At 44.5% G+C, this 14,653-nt stretch overlaps 1 protein-coding gene across 1 annotated transcript; it reads right to left on the reverse strand.

Moving 5' to 3' along the window:
- Positions 1-258: 258 nt before the first annotated feature.
- SOX11 (SRY-box transcription factor 11) lies at positions 259-8,096 on the reverse strand. Its single transcript, XM_059729824.1, has one exon. It carries the CDS (start codon positions 7,901-7,903, stop codon positions 6,650-6,652), a length of 1,254 nt encoding a protein of 417 aa, XP_059585807.1. The 5' UTR covers positions 7,904-8,096; the 3' UTR covers positions 259-6,649.
- Between the last annotated feature and the right edge of the window lie 6,557 nt (positions 8,097-14,653).

The raw sequence follows: 14,653 nt of genomic DNA on the forward strand, positions 1-14,653 counted from the left end.
CCAGAAAAAAAAAGTGATGATAATTGTCTCTTTCTCCACTTCAGTGTCTCTTGGGTATGCACAGAACAGCAGCATTCACTGTTTGCACATACTACCCTGGCCAAGACTGTGAGCCATGTCTGTTTTGAAAGATACAACATTCCTGTTGGCTAGGAGTTTTGGGTGCCCGCAGTATGAAGAATGGATTCACTACAATAATTGAACTGCATTTCATCAAATGCAAAACTGGGGGAAAATAATCCACATAAAAACACATAGGAAGATTGATCACACAATTTTATTAGAGTCTTTTGAACATTTGAATTAGTCTGTTCCTTTATTTAAAAACTCTTGCAAAAAAAGACATTGGAGTGGACTGTTTTCAACCCTGAGCATTAACACTGCATATCAAGTACTGTAGTAAAGAAGCTGGTTAAGATTGTAGCACTAGCACAAGTCACTGATATTAATCCTCTAGGTGATCAGGTTTTTACAAAAAAAATACATAGTTTTCAATAAATAATGCTTAATTTTACAACTTTGATACAGCAATGTCATACACTGTTTTGACACATACTAAACTCTGCATGCTATATAGTCTACTAGAAGACAAAACTTTGCCATGCATTTTCTTTTTCTAGTGCTAGAAAACACTTCGTCCTCCAGTGCATTGCCTCAAGCAGCTTTACCATCTTCTTTCTGTCTCACAGCAATAGGCCGTGCACTGGCATGCAAAAACCTTAAGAAAAGGTTTCCCCCCCACCATCACTCAGACTTCTAAACAAAAGTACTTTTCAGCTTTCCCCCCAGACCTGGAGTGGCTATGAAAACTCATTTCACGTGGCCTTGAAAAGTCTTTGAAATTACATATTTTAAAAGTGTCATGCTGAAAAACTGCTCTAAAACATTCAATTTCCCCCACCTGTGGCCATCATGCAACATCTTTGAAATGTTGTAACCATCAAAAGTCCCACACTGGAAAATAGGCGTCCATTTTAAAACAGCCCACGAAAAGAAAAAAAAAAAGTATCACAGCATTTATGTAGAGACTCCAAAACTCCAACATATGTACAAGAGCAAAACCAGATAGAAATTGCAAATGAACTAACAATGGCATATAACTCTTCTCCCTGGTTTACCCAGGAGTTGAGGCAAGTTAGTTTTGGAGATAAGCAGGAAGATGGAAACAAAAACAAATTGTGACAATGGGAGCTCCTAGCTTAATAGTTATTACTTGATCATGGAACTCCAGGTGGCCAAACACTATGTCTTGATTTTCTGAGAGCTGGGGCCATGATAATATAAACTCATCATAAACTTAATTTCTGTAGCTTTCACAGATCTTTAGTAGGTTGGCTCCCATTCCCATTTTGCAAGATTCCACTTCACAGAAAATCCATGCGTAGTAACTAACCACAGGAAAAAGTTTGATTAAATAATAAGGACTGGAACCTCCATTGTCACACTTCCAGGTTGTTTGTTCATCATTGAAAACCATTCACCCCCTGCTTGTCCATATTGCTATAGGGGTTTGCTTTTATTAATAGAAGTCATTCCTTTGAAATTGCTGTCAATCATCATTTTCTAAGAGTTTTTTAAAATATTCCTATCTTTGCACTGGCATAAGCATTGGGTTTTCTAAAAGAATCTCTACCCAATGGAAGTATTACTCTTATACATGAAATATTATGAACTTTTGTTTCCCTTTTTTGTAAGTTATTCTACACTTTCTGCACATTTGTGCTTTATATTGAATATAAAAATAGGTCTTTAAAAGTCTATTTATTTTAAACTCACTAAAAAACTACTTGCTTGTGAAATTCTCTTACAAATTCACTGCATCCATGTAGAGAAGATAAAACTAATTAGGCAGTTAATTGGTATAGGTAGTGTGTAAAAAAAATCACAGCCTTCAATGTGGGGAAAAAAAGCCAAAGGAATAAAATTGTACAGTAGGTGAAATGTTAAGGCAACTCATTGTATGGAGTTTTTTTTTTCTTTTTATTTAGCCATTATTAGAAATGAAGATCAAGGGGAACTGATAAAAACAACCAAGTTCTCCACATAACAAGGAAAGTGGAGATTAATCCTGCAAGTCCTTCTTGAGGCAAAAAATTCCCTTGAAGCTCAATGAGAATTTTTGTAACGTACAGATTTAAGGCCTTACCAGGCATCAAATATGAAGATGTGGCAAGGGTAGAGAGGAGAAACTGAGCAAATACCTGTTTAATATCAAAGAACTAAAACTATTTGGCTCTGATTTTGACTTCATACCAGCTTTACATTGGTGTAACTACGAAGTTGCACTTGATTTATACTGGCATAAGTGACAAATCAGACCATACACATGCAAACCACATTCTATAGACTCCACACCTGGAGAAGGTCACTGAGAGTAGGTGCGGATGCTTATAGAGTATGTCACATTTCTGAGACACACCACATGCCCTTTGAGCCCTTGTGAAACTTTGCCCTTAAAGGATTGAAACATTTTTTGTGAGTTAGTTCTTTTAAAGTTAAGGAAAGTGAAAACAACATTCAATCACCAAGAAGAAAAATGTAAGTTTGAGTTCACTTTTGAAAAAAGTTCATTTTAAAATCTAAAAAACCATCATGTGTCACTAGGTCTTCAGCTGAACTGAAATCCTTAGTGTTACAAAGTAAATTGTCTTTCTACAGATAAAAAAATCAGTTTCCTCTTTAAGTTTGCTTACACTTAGAGAGCTATGGTCGAAGACCTAATGAAAAGGAGAGAGGTGATACAAACCCTGGACCAAAACAATTGCTCCAAGATGGCAGTCCAAAAGAATTATATTTACATTTGAAAGTAAAGAACTGGGAAAATGGATAAAAGTGTAAGAGGAAAGTTGCCTAACTAATGTGATCTTCCAGTGACTCTAACACTGCTCTTACTCTCACAGAAGTCAGTAGGAGTTAGGCATTGATTTCAACAAGAGCAAACTAGCCCCAAAAGAGGGAGTGGCTTGCTTGGGGCAAAAATGTAAAGTTAAGCTCTGAAAATGGACAAAAAAACTCAAGTTTTCTGGACAAAAATTATAGACTCTCTCTCTATACACTGTACCTTTACTCAATATATCTATCTCATATATCATAGAGTTCCCTCACATACCCCAGACTCTCTTTTGACAGGGTATTTTATTTCTTCAACTAAAGTAGACCTGCCTGACTGCTCTATACTTTGATAGCTTAGTTATCCTTAATTAATATTTTAAAAATGGTAATTTTAAAAATATCCTCCAAAAATATATGTGTCAAAATTTTTGTGGGCTGACAACTAGATCTTATTACAAACTAAATCCAGCCTACTTTTGACCATAATCATTCATAACTTAGTGAACATTTGCAAAGCACAAATGTTCAATTACACTGCCTATTATTAATACACAAGGATGCATATCAGAAGGAAGGGACTGGAAGAAAACGTCCACACATCCTCTCATGATAATTTGAAGAATTGCTAAGAGAATTTTGGCTCAGTTTTAAAAGATGGGAATCTGATCAACTCATGCCATCAACCTAGCCCATGAACTAGTTTTCAACAGCAGGACAGCTAATGGCTAGGTTAGAGCACTTTATTCCTTCTTTCTTTCTTTCCTTCCTTTTTTTGCCTTAGAAGAGGTAAATGTCATTTGTTTTCAACCTAATTTCTAAGTTATTATATGGAGAACGCACTAATCATTTGAGACCAAAAACTGAAAATTCAAAAACTCTGCTTTATTGAGGACTATCCATTGCCAAGGATATTTTGTGTATTGGACTTCGGTTTGTTTTAAAACACAGTTTCTCATAAAGAATCATCACAATGCAAGACATAAATTTAGGTCCCAAGATATGCTATATGTCTTTTCTCAAAGTAAAGATTTAGGCCAAACAAACTTTTATTTAGAATCATGAGTGGTGTTTTATTATCATTAATATTATTATTCTTATTATAAGAGATCAGATTATATTAATCATTTTACTACCAGCTTATTTAACTAACCTAGATATTCACCACTTAAATGCCTAAGAGTTCTCTTTGATTAAACATAACATGCATGCAGGTTTTTACTGTTATGTTTTATTATGCCTTACAAATGTGTACGTAGGATTTTCCTTTTCAGCAAGTCTGAAAGCCTGTAGCAGTGGTTGCCACCAAAATACCAGCACAGTGAATTGTCCTTGTAAACAGCTGGATCATTTCTCAGTGGATCAAATTAAAAAACAAAACAAAAAAAAAACCAAAAACAGTAAGAAGAAAATAAAAGAAGAGAGGATGGACCAATGCCTAGCTGGGTGTAAGTCAACTTCGGGAGAAAGACACTGCCACCTTGGGAGTCTGTTGATGGCCATCAGCAGCTCCTGACTCAACTCTGATGGCTCCTACGAAACAAAAAATGCACGTGTGGCAGTCTGGTGGTCGGCAGCAGCCCTCCCCCCGTCTCCCCTCCCCAGCACAGCACGGGGCCGGCTCAAGACTACAGAAAAAGGGGGCTGGAGCTTCAGCCCCACCGCTGTGCTGGGGCCGAGAAGCAGAGGCAGAGACAGCCCCGCTACCCGGAGCATCCTGCCTCCACGTCCTGCAGGCGGGAGCGGCGGCGGGGACGGGCCGGGCCGGGTAGAGCAGCAGCCCGAGCTCCCGCGGCGGAGCGCGCCCGGCGCCGCCTCCCTCCCGCCGCGCAGGGCCCCGGGGCGGGGCTGGGCGGGGCGGGGCGGGGAGGCCCGGGCGCCTGGCACCGGGAGCCCGCGGGGACGCTGCTCCCCCTCCGGCCGCGCTGGGGGTGGGGAAGCCGCTTCCCGCTGCCTAAAATAGCCCGCGCCAGCCGCCGCCCCCAGCCCGCGCGCGGCGCACATGGCCGGACACACCCCCCTGCGCCCGCAGCGCCGCGCCCGCTCCCCGGCCGCGCCGGACTGCAGGGGCAGCCGCGGACACAGGGCCGGGGGTCCGAGCCTGCGTCCCGCCGCCGGGGCCGGGGCCGGGGCCGGGCGTGGCCCCGGCAAGCACCGCCGCCTCTCTGCGCCCCCCGCACAGCAGCCTGCAGCGCCGGCTCCCGCACCGCCTTTCTGCTAGACACACTGGGAACAGCGATACGAGTTTCTATCAGTTCCAGCTGATTTATTAAAATTGTCAAAGATACAGACTTTCAGCATTAAAAAAAAAAAAAAAAAAAAAAAAAAAAAAAACAGGCTCTGATGTTGACAGTGCACAAGTCTGCTCTCGCCATCCTTGGCTACAAAAGAGGCAGATGGTCTGTACTTTAGATTTATATTGCACAAAATGAGAAACTTTCTTTTTATTTTTTTTAACTATGTGCCTTATTTTTTTTTCTTTTTTTTTCCTTTTTTTTCTTTTTTTTTTTTTTGCTAAAATCGAGAATCCAGTTTCATACCTTCCATCTGGGGCCCCATCCACATATCACAGCGTATGAGATACATAAAGTCCTACTATAGTACAGTACATATACAATCTTTTAAACTAAGATAACAGCTCTGAGGTCTATATCACCATTTTCAATAAATCTTTACCTACAAATATTGAACAAATCTGAACTATCGCTGTACAAAAAGGAAAAAAAAAAGTGTTTTGTTTCTTATTTCTTTTTAAAATCACAAGGCCTTTAGATGCAAGGATTATTTTTCTTTTAATTTTAATCCTTTTAAAACCAGGACGTAACGTACCAACAAACTTGCATGCTAAAAACAGAGGAAAAAAAAATAAAAAGAAAAAATAAAAGGGAAGAAGTGCCTGAAAAGTCTTACTGAAAAAACACAGCAAGAATGTTCCCTTTTCACTGTACAAAAATACGCCTGAAAATATATTAATTTTTAAAAAAGACTGAGGTCTGTTATGTATCAAAAATGTTTCAATACCTTTTTGTACTGAGGTCTAGGCTGTCTGGTATTCAATCAAGGAGGTATAAGGGAACAAGTTACAAAAAAAAAGTTGGCAAGTAGAAATCACATTTGTAAAACCATAAACAATTTGATCTGAAAAGTAAACTCTGATCTTAAGTCAGTTCAGTGTTTTTGTTTTTTGTTTTTTTTGTTTTTTGTAAGCGTTTGTACAGTCTGCATTTTTTCAAGCTCCCTGCAGCTTTGTTAAGAATCGGATGCATAGAAGACATCAGTTTTCTCCCTCCAAAAAAAGTTGCAATGGTCCCTTTCAGATAATAATAATAATTAAAAAAAAGCAGAACACCGGAACAGTTCTTGAAGCTCTCTCTCTGTCTCACGGAAAAAGGAAAAAAAAAAAATCCACAAACCCCCTTGAGTAACAGTTGTGCTGCCACAAGACTTCTTCGCAGACCATCTTCCAGACTTCAATCACAGACCGACCAGCTTCAAACAGCGCCTTCTGTAGCATTTTCCCCCAGTCCCATTTGCCTTTGTTGTTGTTGTGATCACCAAATGCAAGAGAAAAAAAATAATAAAATAAAATAAAAAATTAAAATAAAAAAAATCACAACTCCGGGCTCGGTTTGGAACGAACTTCGAGACACTCTTCTTTTCTTCTTCTTTTTTTTTTTTTGAAAGAAAAAACGAGCCTTTTTTTTGTTTTGCTTTTCAGGATTTCATCCCCCCCGCCTCCCCATTTCATCGCATCAGCACCAGCATCATCTCTCCTGCCTCTGCCCGGTGGCTCCCAGCAGCGACACGCCTTCCCCGCCGCTCAGTAGGTGAAGACCAGGTCGGAAAAGTTCGCCTCCAGCCAGTCCCCCGCGATCATCTCGCTCAGCTCCGGGGTGCAGTAATCGGGGAACTCGAAGTGCGAGCCCAGGCTGCCCTCGCTGAACGAATCCAAATCCTTGTCCACCAGGGACAGGGAGAGGTTGCCCGCGGCGGAGCCCGCCCCCAGCTCCGCGCCGGCGTGCGGGTGCTGGGAGAAATTCAAGCTGAGGTCGAAGAGGAGGTCGTCCGCCTCCTCGCTGCCGGAGGACGAGGTGGAGATGGAGCGGGAGGAGGCCGGCGACAGGCTGGGCGGCTGCGGCGGCTGCGCCGGGGGGCTCTGCTTGGTGATGTTCTTGAAGCTGTAGTACAGTCTGTTGCTGCCGCTGCCGCTGCCGTGCGCGGCGCCGCCGCCCCGCACCTCCTCGTACAGGCTCGCCCCCTCGGGGGACTCGGCCGAGGAGCTCAAGGTGGGGCTGGCCGGCACTTTGGCCACGTTGTACCGCCGCAGCTGCTGCTGCTGCTGCTGCTCGTCCTCCTCGTCGTCCTCGTCCGCCTCCTGCTTGATCCGCAGCTGCAGCTCGTCGTCGTCCTCGTCGTCCTCATCGTCCTCGTCCAGGAAGACGCACTTGACCGCCTTGCCGCTCACCTTGAGGCCGCCGAAGACGTAGTCTTCCCCCGCGTAGTCGCCGTGCGGGGCGGCTTTGGCGCCGGCCTTGGGGGGCGAGGCCGAGGCCGAGGCCGAGGCCGGCGGGGGCTTGAGCTTGCTGCATTTCTTACCGGAGCTCTTGGCGCTTTTGCTGCCGCCGCCGCCGCCGCCGCTGCTGGGGGGCGCGTTTTTCTCCGGGCTCTGGCCGGCGCTGGGCTTGGCGGACGGGTCCATTTTGGGCTTTTTCCTGGGCCTGTATTTGTAGTCGGGGTAATCGGCCATGTGCTTGAGCCGCAGCCGCTCCGCCTCCCGGATGAACGGGATCTTCTCGCTGTCCTTCAGCATTTTCCACCGCTTGCCCAGGCGCTTGGAGATCTCCGCGTTGTGCATGTCCGGCGACTGCTCCATGATTTTTCTCCTCTCGATTTTCGACCACACCATAAACGCGTTCATGGGCCGCTTAATGTGCCCCGAGGCCGTTTTGCACCAGTCCGGGTCGCTCTCGTCCAAGGCGACCGGGCTGCAAGCCATGAACTCGCCCTCTTCGGTGTCCATCGCCTCCCGGGGCAGGTTGCTCTCCGCCTCGGGACTCTCCGCTTGCTGCACCATGGCGGGGCGGGGGGCGGGGGGTCTTGCGGGCACCGCTGCTCCTTCCCTTTGTTCCCTCCGAGCCTCTCCCCGCGCCCCCGCCGGCCCGACGAGCCCCGCGTCCCGCCCGCTGCTCCCGCTCCGCTCGTCCCTTCCCCCGCGCAGCAGCCGGCCCGAGCTCCGCCGCCTCGCGCTGCCCCTTCTGCAAAAGTTGCAGGTTCTCCTCCGAACTAGTTATCAGGGTTTCATATGGGTGACATCACTCCCCCCGCCAGCCAATGGCCTGCCTCGGCCGCCTCCCACTGGCTCCTCCTCTCTGCCTTTATTAACTCACCCCATGCGCGCACACACCCCCCTCGCCCGGCTGGCTGACGGGGGGGAGGGGGGAGGGGGGAGGTGCTGGGCTGGGTGCTTCGTCTGCATCTACATCTGGCAAAATAAAAAATAAAAAAAATGCAGCGAGTGGCAGGGGCCATGAATGCGTTCGCCCACCCCTCCTCGGCGGAGAGCCCGCAGATTTCTTTTCCTTTTTTCTTTCCTGGAGAATATGCAATAGTGGATGTGAACCTGGGGAGATGATTTCCCATTGCCTTGTGCAGTCATGCTGGGCGAGTTCATGTCCTAGGAACCTGGTGTATCCTCTGGGAGTCTGCTCTCTGCTTCCCGCAGGCTGAAGGTGGCGCTTTAACACCACAAGCCTTTCCAAACCACCAGCTCCCCTTTTTTTGTTTTTATTTTCTTGCAAGGGAAAGAAATCGATTTCCAGCTAAAGTGCTGAAATCTTCTTCTGTTTGCATGTGGTCTCTTTCGCCCCTCCTTTGTCTTGCCTCCAAACCTCGCTCATGCCCAAGTGCATCCTCTCTTCACTTGCGTTCCCCTATTTGTCTGGTTTAAAAGCCAATAGCAGGGGTAGAGTCAAGTGATCCAGCTTTCCAACAGACACTATTCATCACACCTACTGGAGGCAAATCGGTGGAGGCTTCTTAGCCTTTGGGGACATTTACAGGCACAGCTTAGGTTACTGGTGCAGAGGCACCTCTGGCCCTGCTCCCACCTGTGATAATTTTTTACTCATAAAAAAAGGTGACATCTGAACAATTTGGATTGGATGGAAATCTTTTTTTCTGTCTGTGATTGATTCATCTATTTTCACCAATTCTCAGAACAGTTTTAACACTTTTCTTTTTCTTTCCCTCTTTTGTGGTAGTAAACCAGAACAAGTCGGTCAGTGTGTAACATGGTGATTTAAATCAACCTCTAAGAAAGGTTAGGGTCTTTTAAAATATTGTTTGCATAGTTTTGGATTTCAGTATCTCACCAATGAAATTTGTTCATTATTTTCAAAACTCTGTATCTATAATTAAAATTATTTCTTTAGGATACAGTGATGACAAAGTCCCCAATCAAAACTGAGACCTCATTGTAAGAGGAGTACAAGCACAGGATCTGTAACCTAGAGCGCAGACCTCTGCATGCAAGAGTAAAAGTTTGGAGTATCAAGATTATAATGTACCACAAGAGATCACCCAAAGCAACGAGCTGATTCCTCCCCACCCTTGAGAAGTTCTGCCATGCTGTAACATATTGGAAGAGTTCAATTAGGGCATGTCCAGATGAGTGTGGACGTGTGGTACGCGGCACTACAGACCCATCTGCAGCACCACACACCTTACACGCTGCATATGCAGGCATTCCCCGCACTGCTCATTTGCAGTGTGGAGGAGGGGGAGGCGGCGGGGTGGGGGGGGAGGGGCGTTGACACTGGGAGATCCCAGTGCCAAAAAAACTGTGCCTTCTTTAAAAAGCGGTGCGGTGCACATGGTGGCAGTGTGTACCTCCGATAACTGGAGCCTGGCCACCTGGGTCATGCTCTGGATGCTGTCCAGGCTCCACACTGCTGAACTGCCATGGCTGCAGCCCCCAGAGGCCCTCAGGACACAGGTAAGTCTGCTGGGGCCATCCCTCTCCTACTTCACCCAGGGCAACGTGCTGTGTGCCACAGCGCATGTCCCTGGGGAAATGCACGTTCCAGCTCATGGGGACGTGGCCTTAGTGTCTGTCTCTTGCAGTGGCCAAAGCCGGTTTCTCCAAAGAAGAGTGCAAATGGCCTCCCCACTGCCTGTGTGCAGTAACTGGGCACATCCTGACATGCGCTTTACTGTGGAGTTGCCTAATTCAATTTGCATGCTCTTCTCTTTCTCTCTGAGACCTTTGACATACAAGAAGTAATTGCAGGCAAAATAACACTATTCACCTAGTACACACATTTTAGCGAGAAACATTTCATAAATAATCTTGTGATAACACATTAGTTGTCTGCCTTCCTCAGTAAAATTAATATTGTTACATGTTCTGACTACATATCAATGGATCTCTAGTGATAACCACTAGCTCAACCACTCAAGGGAGTAATTGAAAAAAAATCCCCAACCGTTTTAGTTCCACAGCCAGGTAAAAGCTACTGTGGTCTTAGCTCTAAAGAAAGGAGAAGTTCGTGTCAGATACAGGTGTGAATGGCGAAATCTGCAAATAAGGCACTGCGTTCATGAATGCAGTCTGCAGTCATGAATGCAGTGTCCTTGGTGGCTGGTGGGGGGGGCACAGCTCTGGTGGCAACAGTGGGAGCGCGGTGGTGGCCAGCAAGCACAGAGCTCAAGCGGCAGCAAGTGCAGAGCTCCAGAGGAGTGCCTGAAAGTGTATTTAAAATGCATTCACAAATATTTGAAATTGTGAATGCCGAACCCGTGAATAACAAGGGTTTCCTATAATTGCTTATGGAAAGGAATAGGAAGAACAGGTGGTTACCTATTCTTTCCAAGAACTTTCCAAGAACTGGATGCATGACATGGAAGGTAAAAGGAGCATGGGATGGAGAACAGAGCAGACTCCACCACGCTAAAGTAATTTTATGTATTTTACGCCCCCCCACCCAGTTATTAAAAAGGAGTCCTAAAAGGAATTTGTCTTTTGAGGCTTGCTGCCTCCTAATGTTTCCCCTGTGACTCTCCTTAATAGCACACATTGATGTTCATCCTTTGGACTGTATGAGATAAAACAGAAAATGTGTACAGTATGATTCAGCATGTCATAACCCATTTTGACTTGCAATAAATATAAGCAAGTGGTGTTCCTTCAGAGGTACAGTCCAGCCTACCTCACTTCTTCCTCCAGCTGTTGTCTCTTATAAAAGAGAGAGTTCAGTGACAATGCATTCTCTGTGAGGGTCCCAGACTCCAGAATTTATTATCTACTTTCATCTGAAATATCACAGAGTTAGTGCTCTTGTGTACACACTGCAAAAGCCATCTGTGCCACAGGAATTTGAAGTGGTAAAGGTATACTGCTCAACAATGAAAAGTTGTTAGCTGTGTTAGCTTGAAGCCTGGCAGAAGCCAACACAGAGGTGCACTTTGCGTAGTCTGTAAGGTGCACCTCTGCCCTGTCTTCTTAGTGATGAAGTGGTAGACTGGAATTTCAGTAGGGGCTAAATCCTATTTCACTTTATGCCCTTAAAATGCACATACACAGGCATGTAACTGTCATCTTGAGCAATTACAGTTTGCACTCTATTTTGCCTTGTAGTGAAACAGAATCAGTGGCACTGACAGACGTGCAACTTTCCACTGTAACTCATGGCACTTTTCAGGCAGCACCATGAATTACAGCTACCCCTGGGATTGGGCAATGAGCTACAATTTAAAGTGGCTACATCTTTACAGCCACTCTTACTCTCGTCTCACCTGTCCCCCCTCCAAGCAGTGGTGCGGTGCTGTCTTCAGAATGGGGAGGGGGTGAGGGAGCAGAGGGAGCTCATTCTGGGAGTTGCTCAGCTGGTGCTGGAGGGTGAGGTGAGTGGATTGGAGCCTCCCCCCCACTCCCATTTCAATGGCAGTGTGGGGAGCAGAGCTTGGCTGTCATCTGAGCCCTGCTCCCAGCTGCACTGACAGATGTTAGTGAAGGAGCTCCACTTTGGAGCGCGTTCATCTGAACCCTCATATAATGGGGTTCTGGTTCTGGTTGGATTGGGCATTTTTAAAGCATTCTGCTGTGCACTTCTGTCAGTGCATGGCTGTTGTGTGCTTTCAGTGGCCAATCAAGCAACCAACCGTCACATCTGTCAGCACCACTGTCACGTCTGTCAGCACCCCATATATTCTAGCTTGGTAACCTAGTAGTTGGAGACCCTGCTTGAGGGGCAAAAAACCCAGGTTCGAAGTCACCCACACGCAGAGACAGTTTACCTCTTGAATTTCAGCAAAGCACTCCAAGCACCAGACCTGGGTTGAGTGTTAGCAAAGCCTTTCCCCAGCCCTCTTCTTGAAGCTGACCCACTGGAGCTTTCATTTATTATTCATTAGATAAAATGGATAGAGATTATTGGGGAAGTGTCTGCCTCATTATGGGCAAGAACCTATGCTAGAACCCCTCCTGTCTAGGGCAGTATCCATTTCACTGAGCTACATGCCCACTGGCTTGTTCCCTTCCTTTATATAACATCCTCTTGTAGCTGCACAAGGGGTTAGTTTCAATGGCAGGGCTGGCAGGAGTTCTGATTAGTCCATGGCCTCATGGTTAGAGTACTTTCCTGAGAAACTAATGATGATAAGGAGGATCTAGAACCTGGATCTCCCACTGCCTAGGCCACTGAGATATTTAGCTAAAACAGTGGTGCTCAATTTATCTGGTCTTGCCAGCTGGATGAAGCCTGCTCCCCTGTCTCTGTGCACTGCAAAGTCCCCATGCTGAGGCACTCTATGCCCCAGCACTCTGCACCCCAGTCAGCTACAGCAGAGCCCCTACACTGAGGCACATGGAGATGGAGAAGCAGCCAGCTCAGGACTGCCTTCTTCCTCATCTCAAGGCACACTGTGCCCCTGTCAGCTAGGGAGTGGCTGGAGCCCATGGTACCTCACAGTGGGGGCTTCATAGCGCATGGAGGGAGCTCCCTAGTGTGCATGGTGCCCCATCTTCATGTTTTTCCTGGTGCATGCCATTGTGGCATGCTTTGCACCACTTTTCTCTTTAGGGCTTCTTTTTGCTACCAGGAAATTTGCAAAATTAGCAGCATGGCGCATGGTTTAACATGTAACAGGCATGGTTTGTAGCACCACAAAGAGGTTTGCAGTGTGACAAACTGCACGTGCCTGCATGTCTGGATCACGTGCCTGCATGTCTGGATCTTGCCCCCTAGGCTAAAACATAGGAGCATCCTGAGCTGTCTAACATGTTCTAGTCAAGTGTTTTTTCCTGCTTAGAATTTTGGGATTTACCTGGCCTTACTTGGGAGAGTACATGTCACTGTGTACCTGCCTAGCAGAATGTAACCCTGATGAGTGTACTCAGTGGGTGCTTACCCATCTCCCTGCCCAGAGCTGAATCGCAAACTACTTGTAAGTGCCAAAAAATGCAGTTATGCAACTGCATAAAAGCCATTTAGCCCCATAAAGTGAAAAAAAAAAAGATTTAGCCCTAGGTGTCTAGTTGACTGTAATATGAAATGAGCACTTTAATGTGGCTGAGATTTTTATTGTGATAGTAATAATATTACGGAGCCTAGAGCTTTGGATAAGCATCTTTTTAATTTCAGACATAAAAGAAAAAAATGAATGTATTGACTAGAGTTTATCAGAAAAATGAAATTTCTGTCTGGCAGAAAGTTCTGAGAATTTGAAATTTAGTTTTATTCTAAATGGAAATAAAAAGATGAAATCTTGGATTTTTTTGGCAAAATTAAGTAGTTCACAATATTTCAGTTGACTATTTTGATAATGGTCAATACGTTTGACTTTGACTTCACAATTTTAACATTTATGCTATATTATACATTGTAATGTAATATACTGTGACAGTCAAACAATAGAATATTATACATTTTGATAGTGTATAATATAGCATAAAAGTAAAAATACAACATCTGAATTATTTATCATAGAAAATTCAACTAAATCAATACATTCCCATGAATCATTTTCTTAAATCCCATTGCTATTTGATAGTAAATGGTCCCACTGGAAAAAAGTTTAGCAATGTAGAACATACATTAAATAAATTAATAAAGAAATGAGGTCTTTTAGGATTAGAGCTCTATTGATTTACTGATTGACTGATTTGATTTCTATGCCATGCTCCCCAAAAAGATTATGTGAAGCTTACAATAAAAGTAAAATAACTATATAAAAGCAGATCAATTTTTAAATAAAATAAAACAATACTCCAACACTTAACTCCACCTGCTAGAAACCTGCCCAGATTAGAAGGTAAAGATAGTGGGGTTATACCTTGAACTACCTGAGTTGTTAATGTAGTCAAATACCAATAGTACTTCAAAAATCAGGGAAGAATTTAAGAAAAAAAAGCTTTATCATGACTAGAGACCAAAAAAAGGTTTAGACAATCCCCTTTTCTCTCCCATTGTAATTACAACCAAACTTCTTTCATTTTCCTTCTTCGTTTGTCTTCTTTGTAAAGAAAACTGTAAGGACTCTGAATGAGATCCCATCCCCTTCCCACATCCCTCTGGTGTATTTTAGCAGTATTTAAAAATCCTTCAAACTGGCCTATTAAGTTGAAGCAGCTCTGCTGTTCTTGCTGGCTTGTTAATGTTAATATTCCATATGATTATTTTTTCTAGGTGGAGGTGATGAACTTTGAAAAAAATGACTGAAAACTAATAGCTACAATTCAAAAAGTGAGTGTCCTTTCAGATTTGGTTAAAGTGGTTATGTTAAGCCTTACTATAGGTATTACTCTTAAAGTAAAATAATTAGTTAG

The sequence above is a fragment of the Alligator mississippiensis genome, chromosome 1 (assembly GCF_030867095.1).
Source record: "Alligator mississippiensis isolate rAllMis1 chromosome 1, rAllMis1, whole genome shotgun sequence".
In the NCBI taxonomy this organism is placed as follows: domain Eukaryota; kingdom Metazoa; phylum Chordata; order Crocodylia; family Alligatoridae; genus Alligator; species Alligator mississippiensis.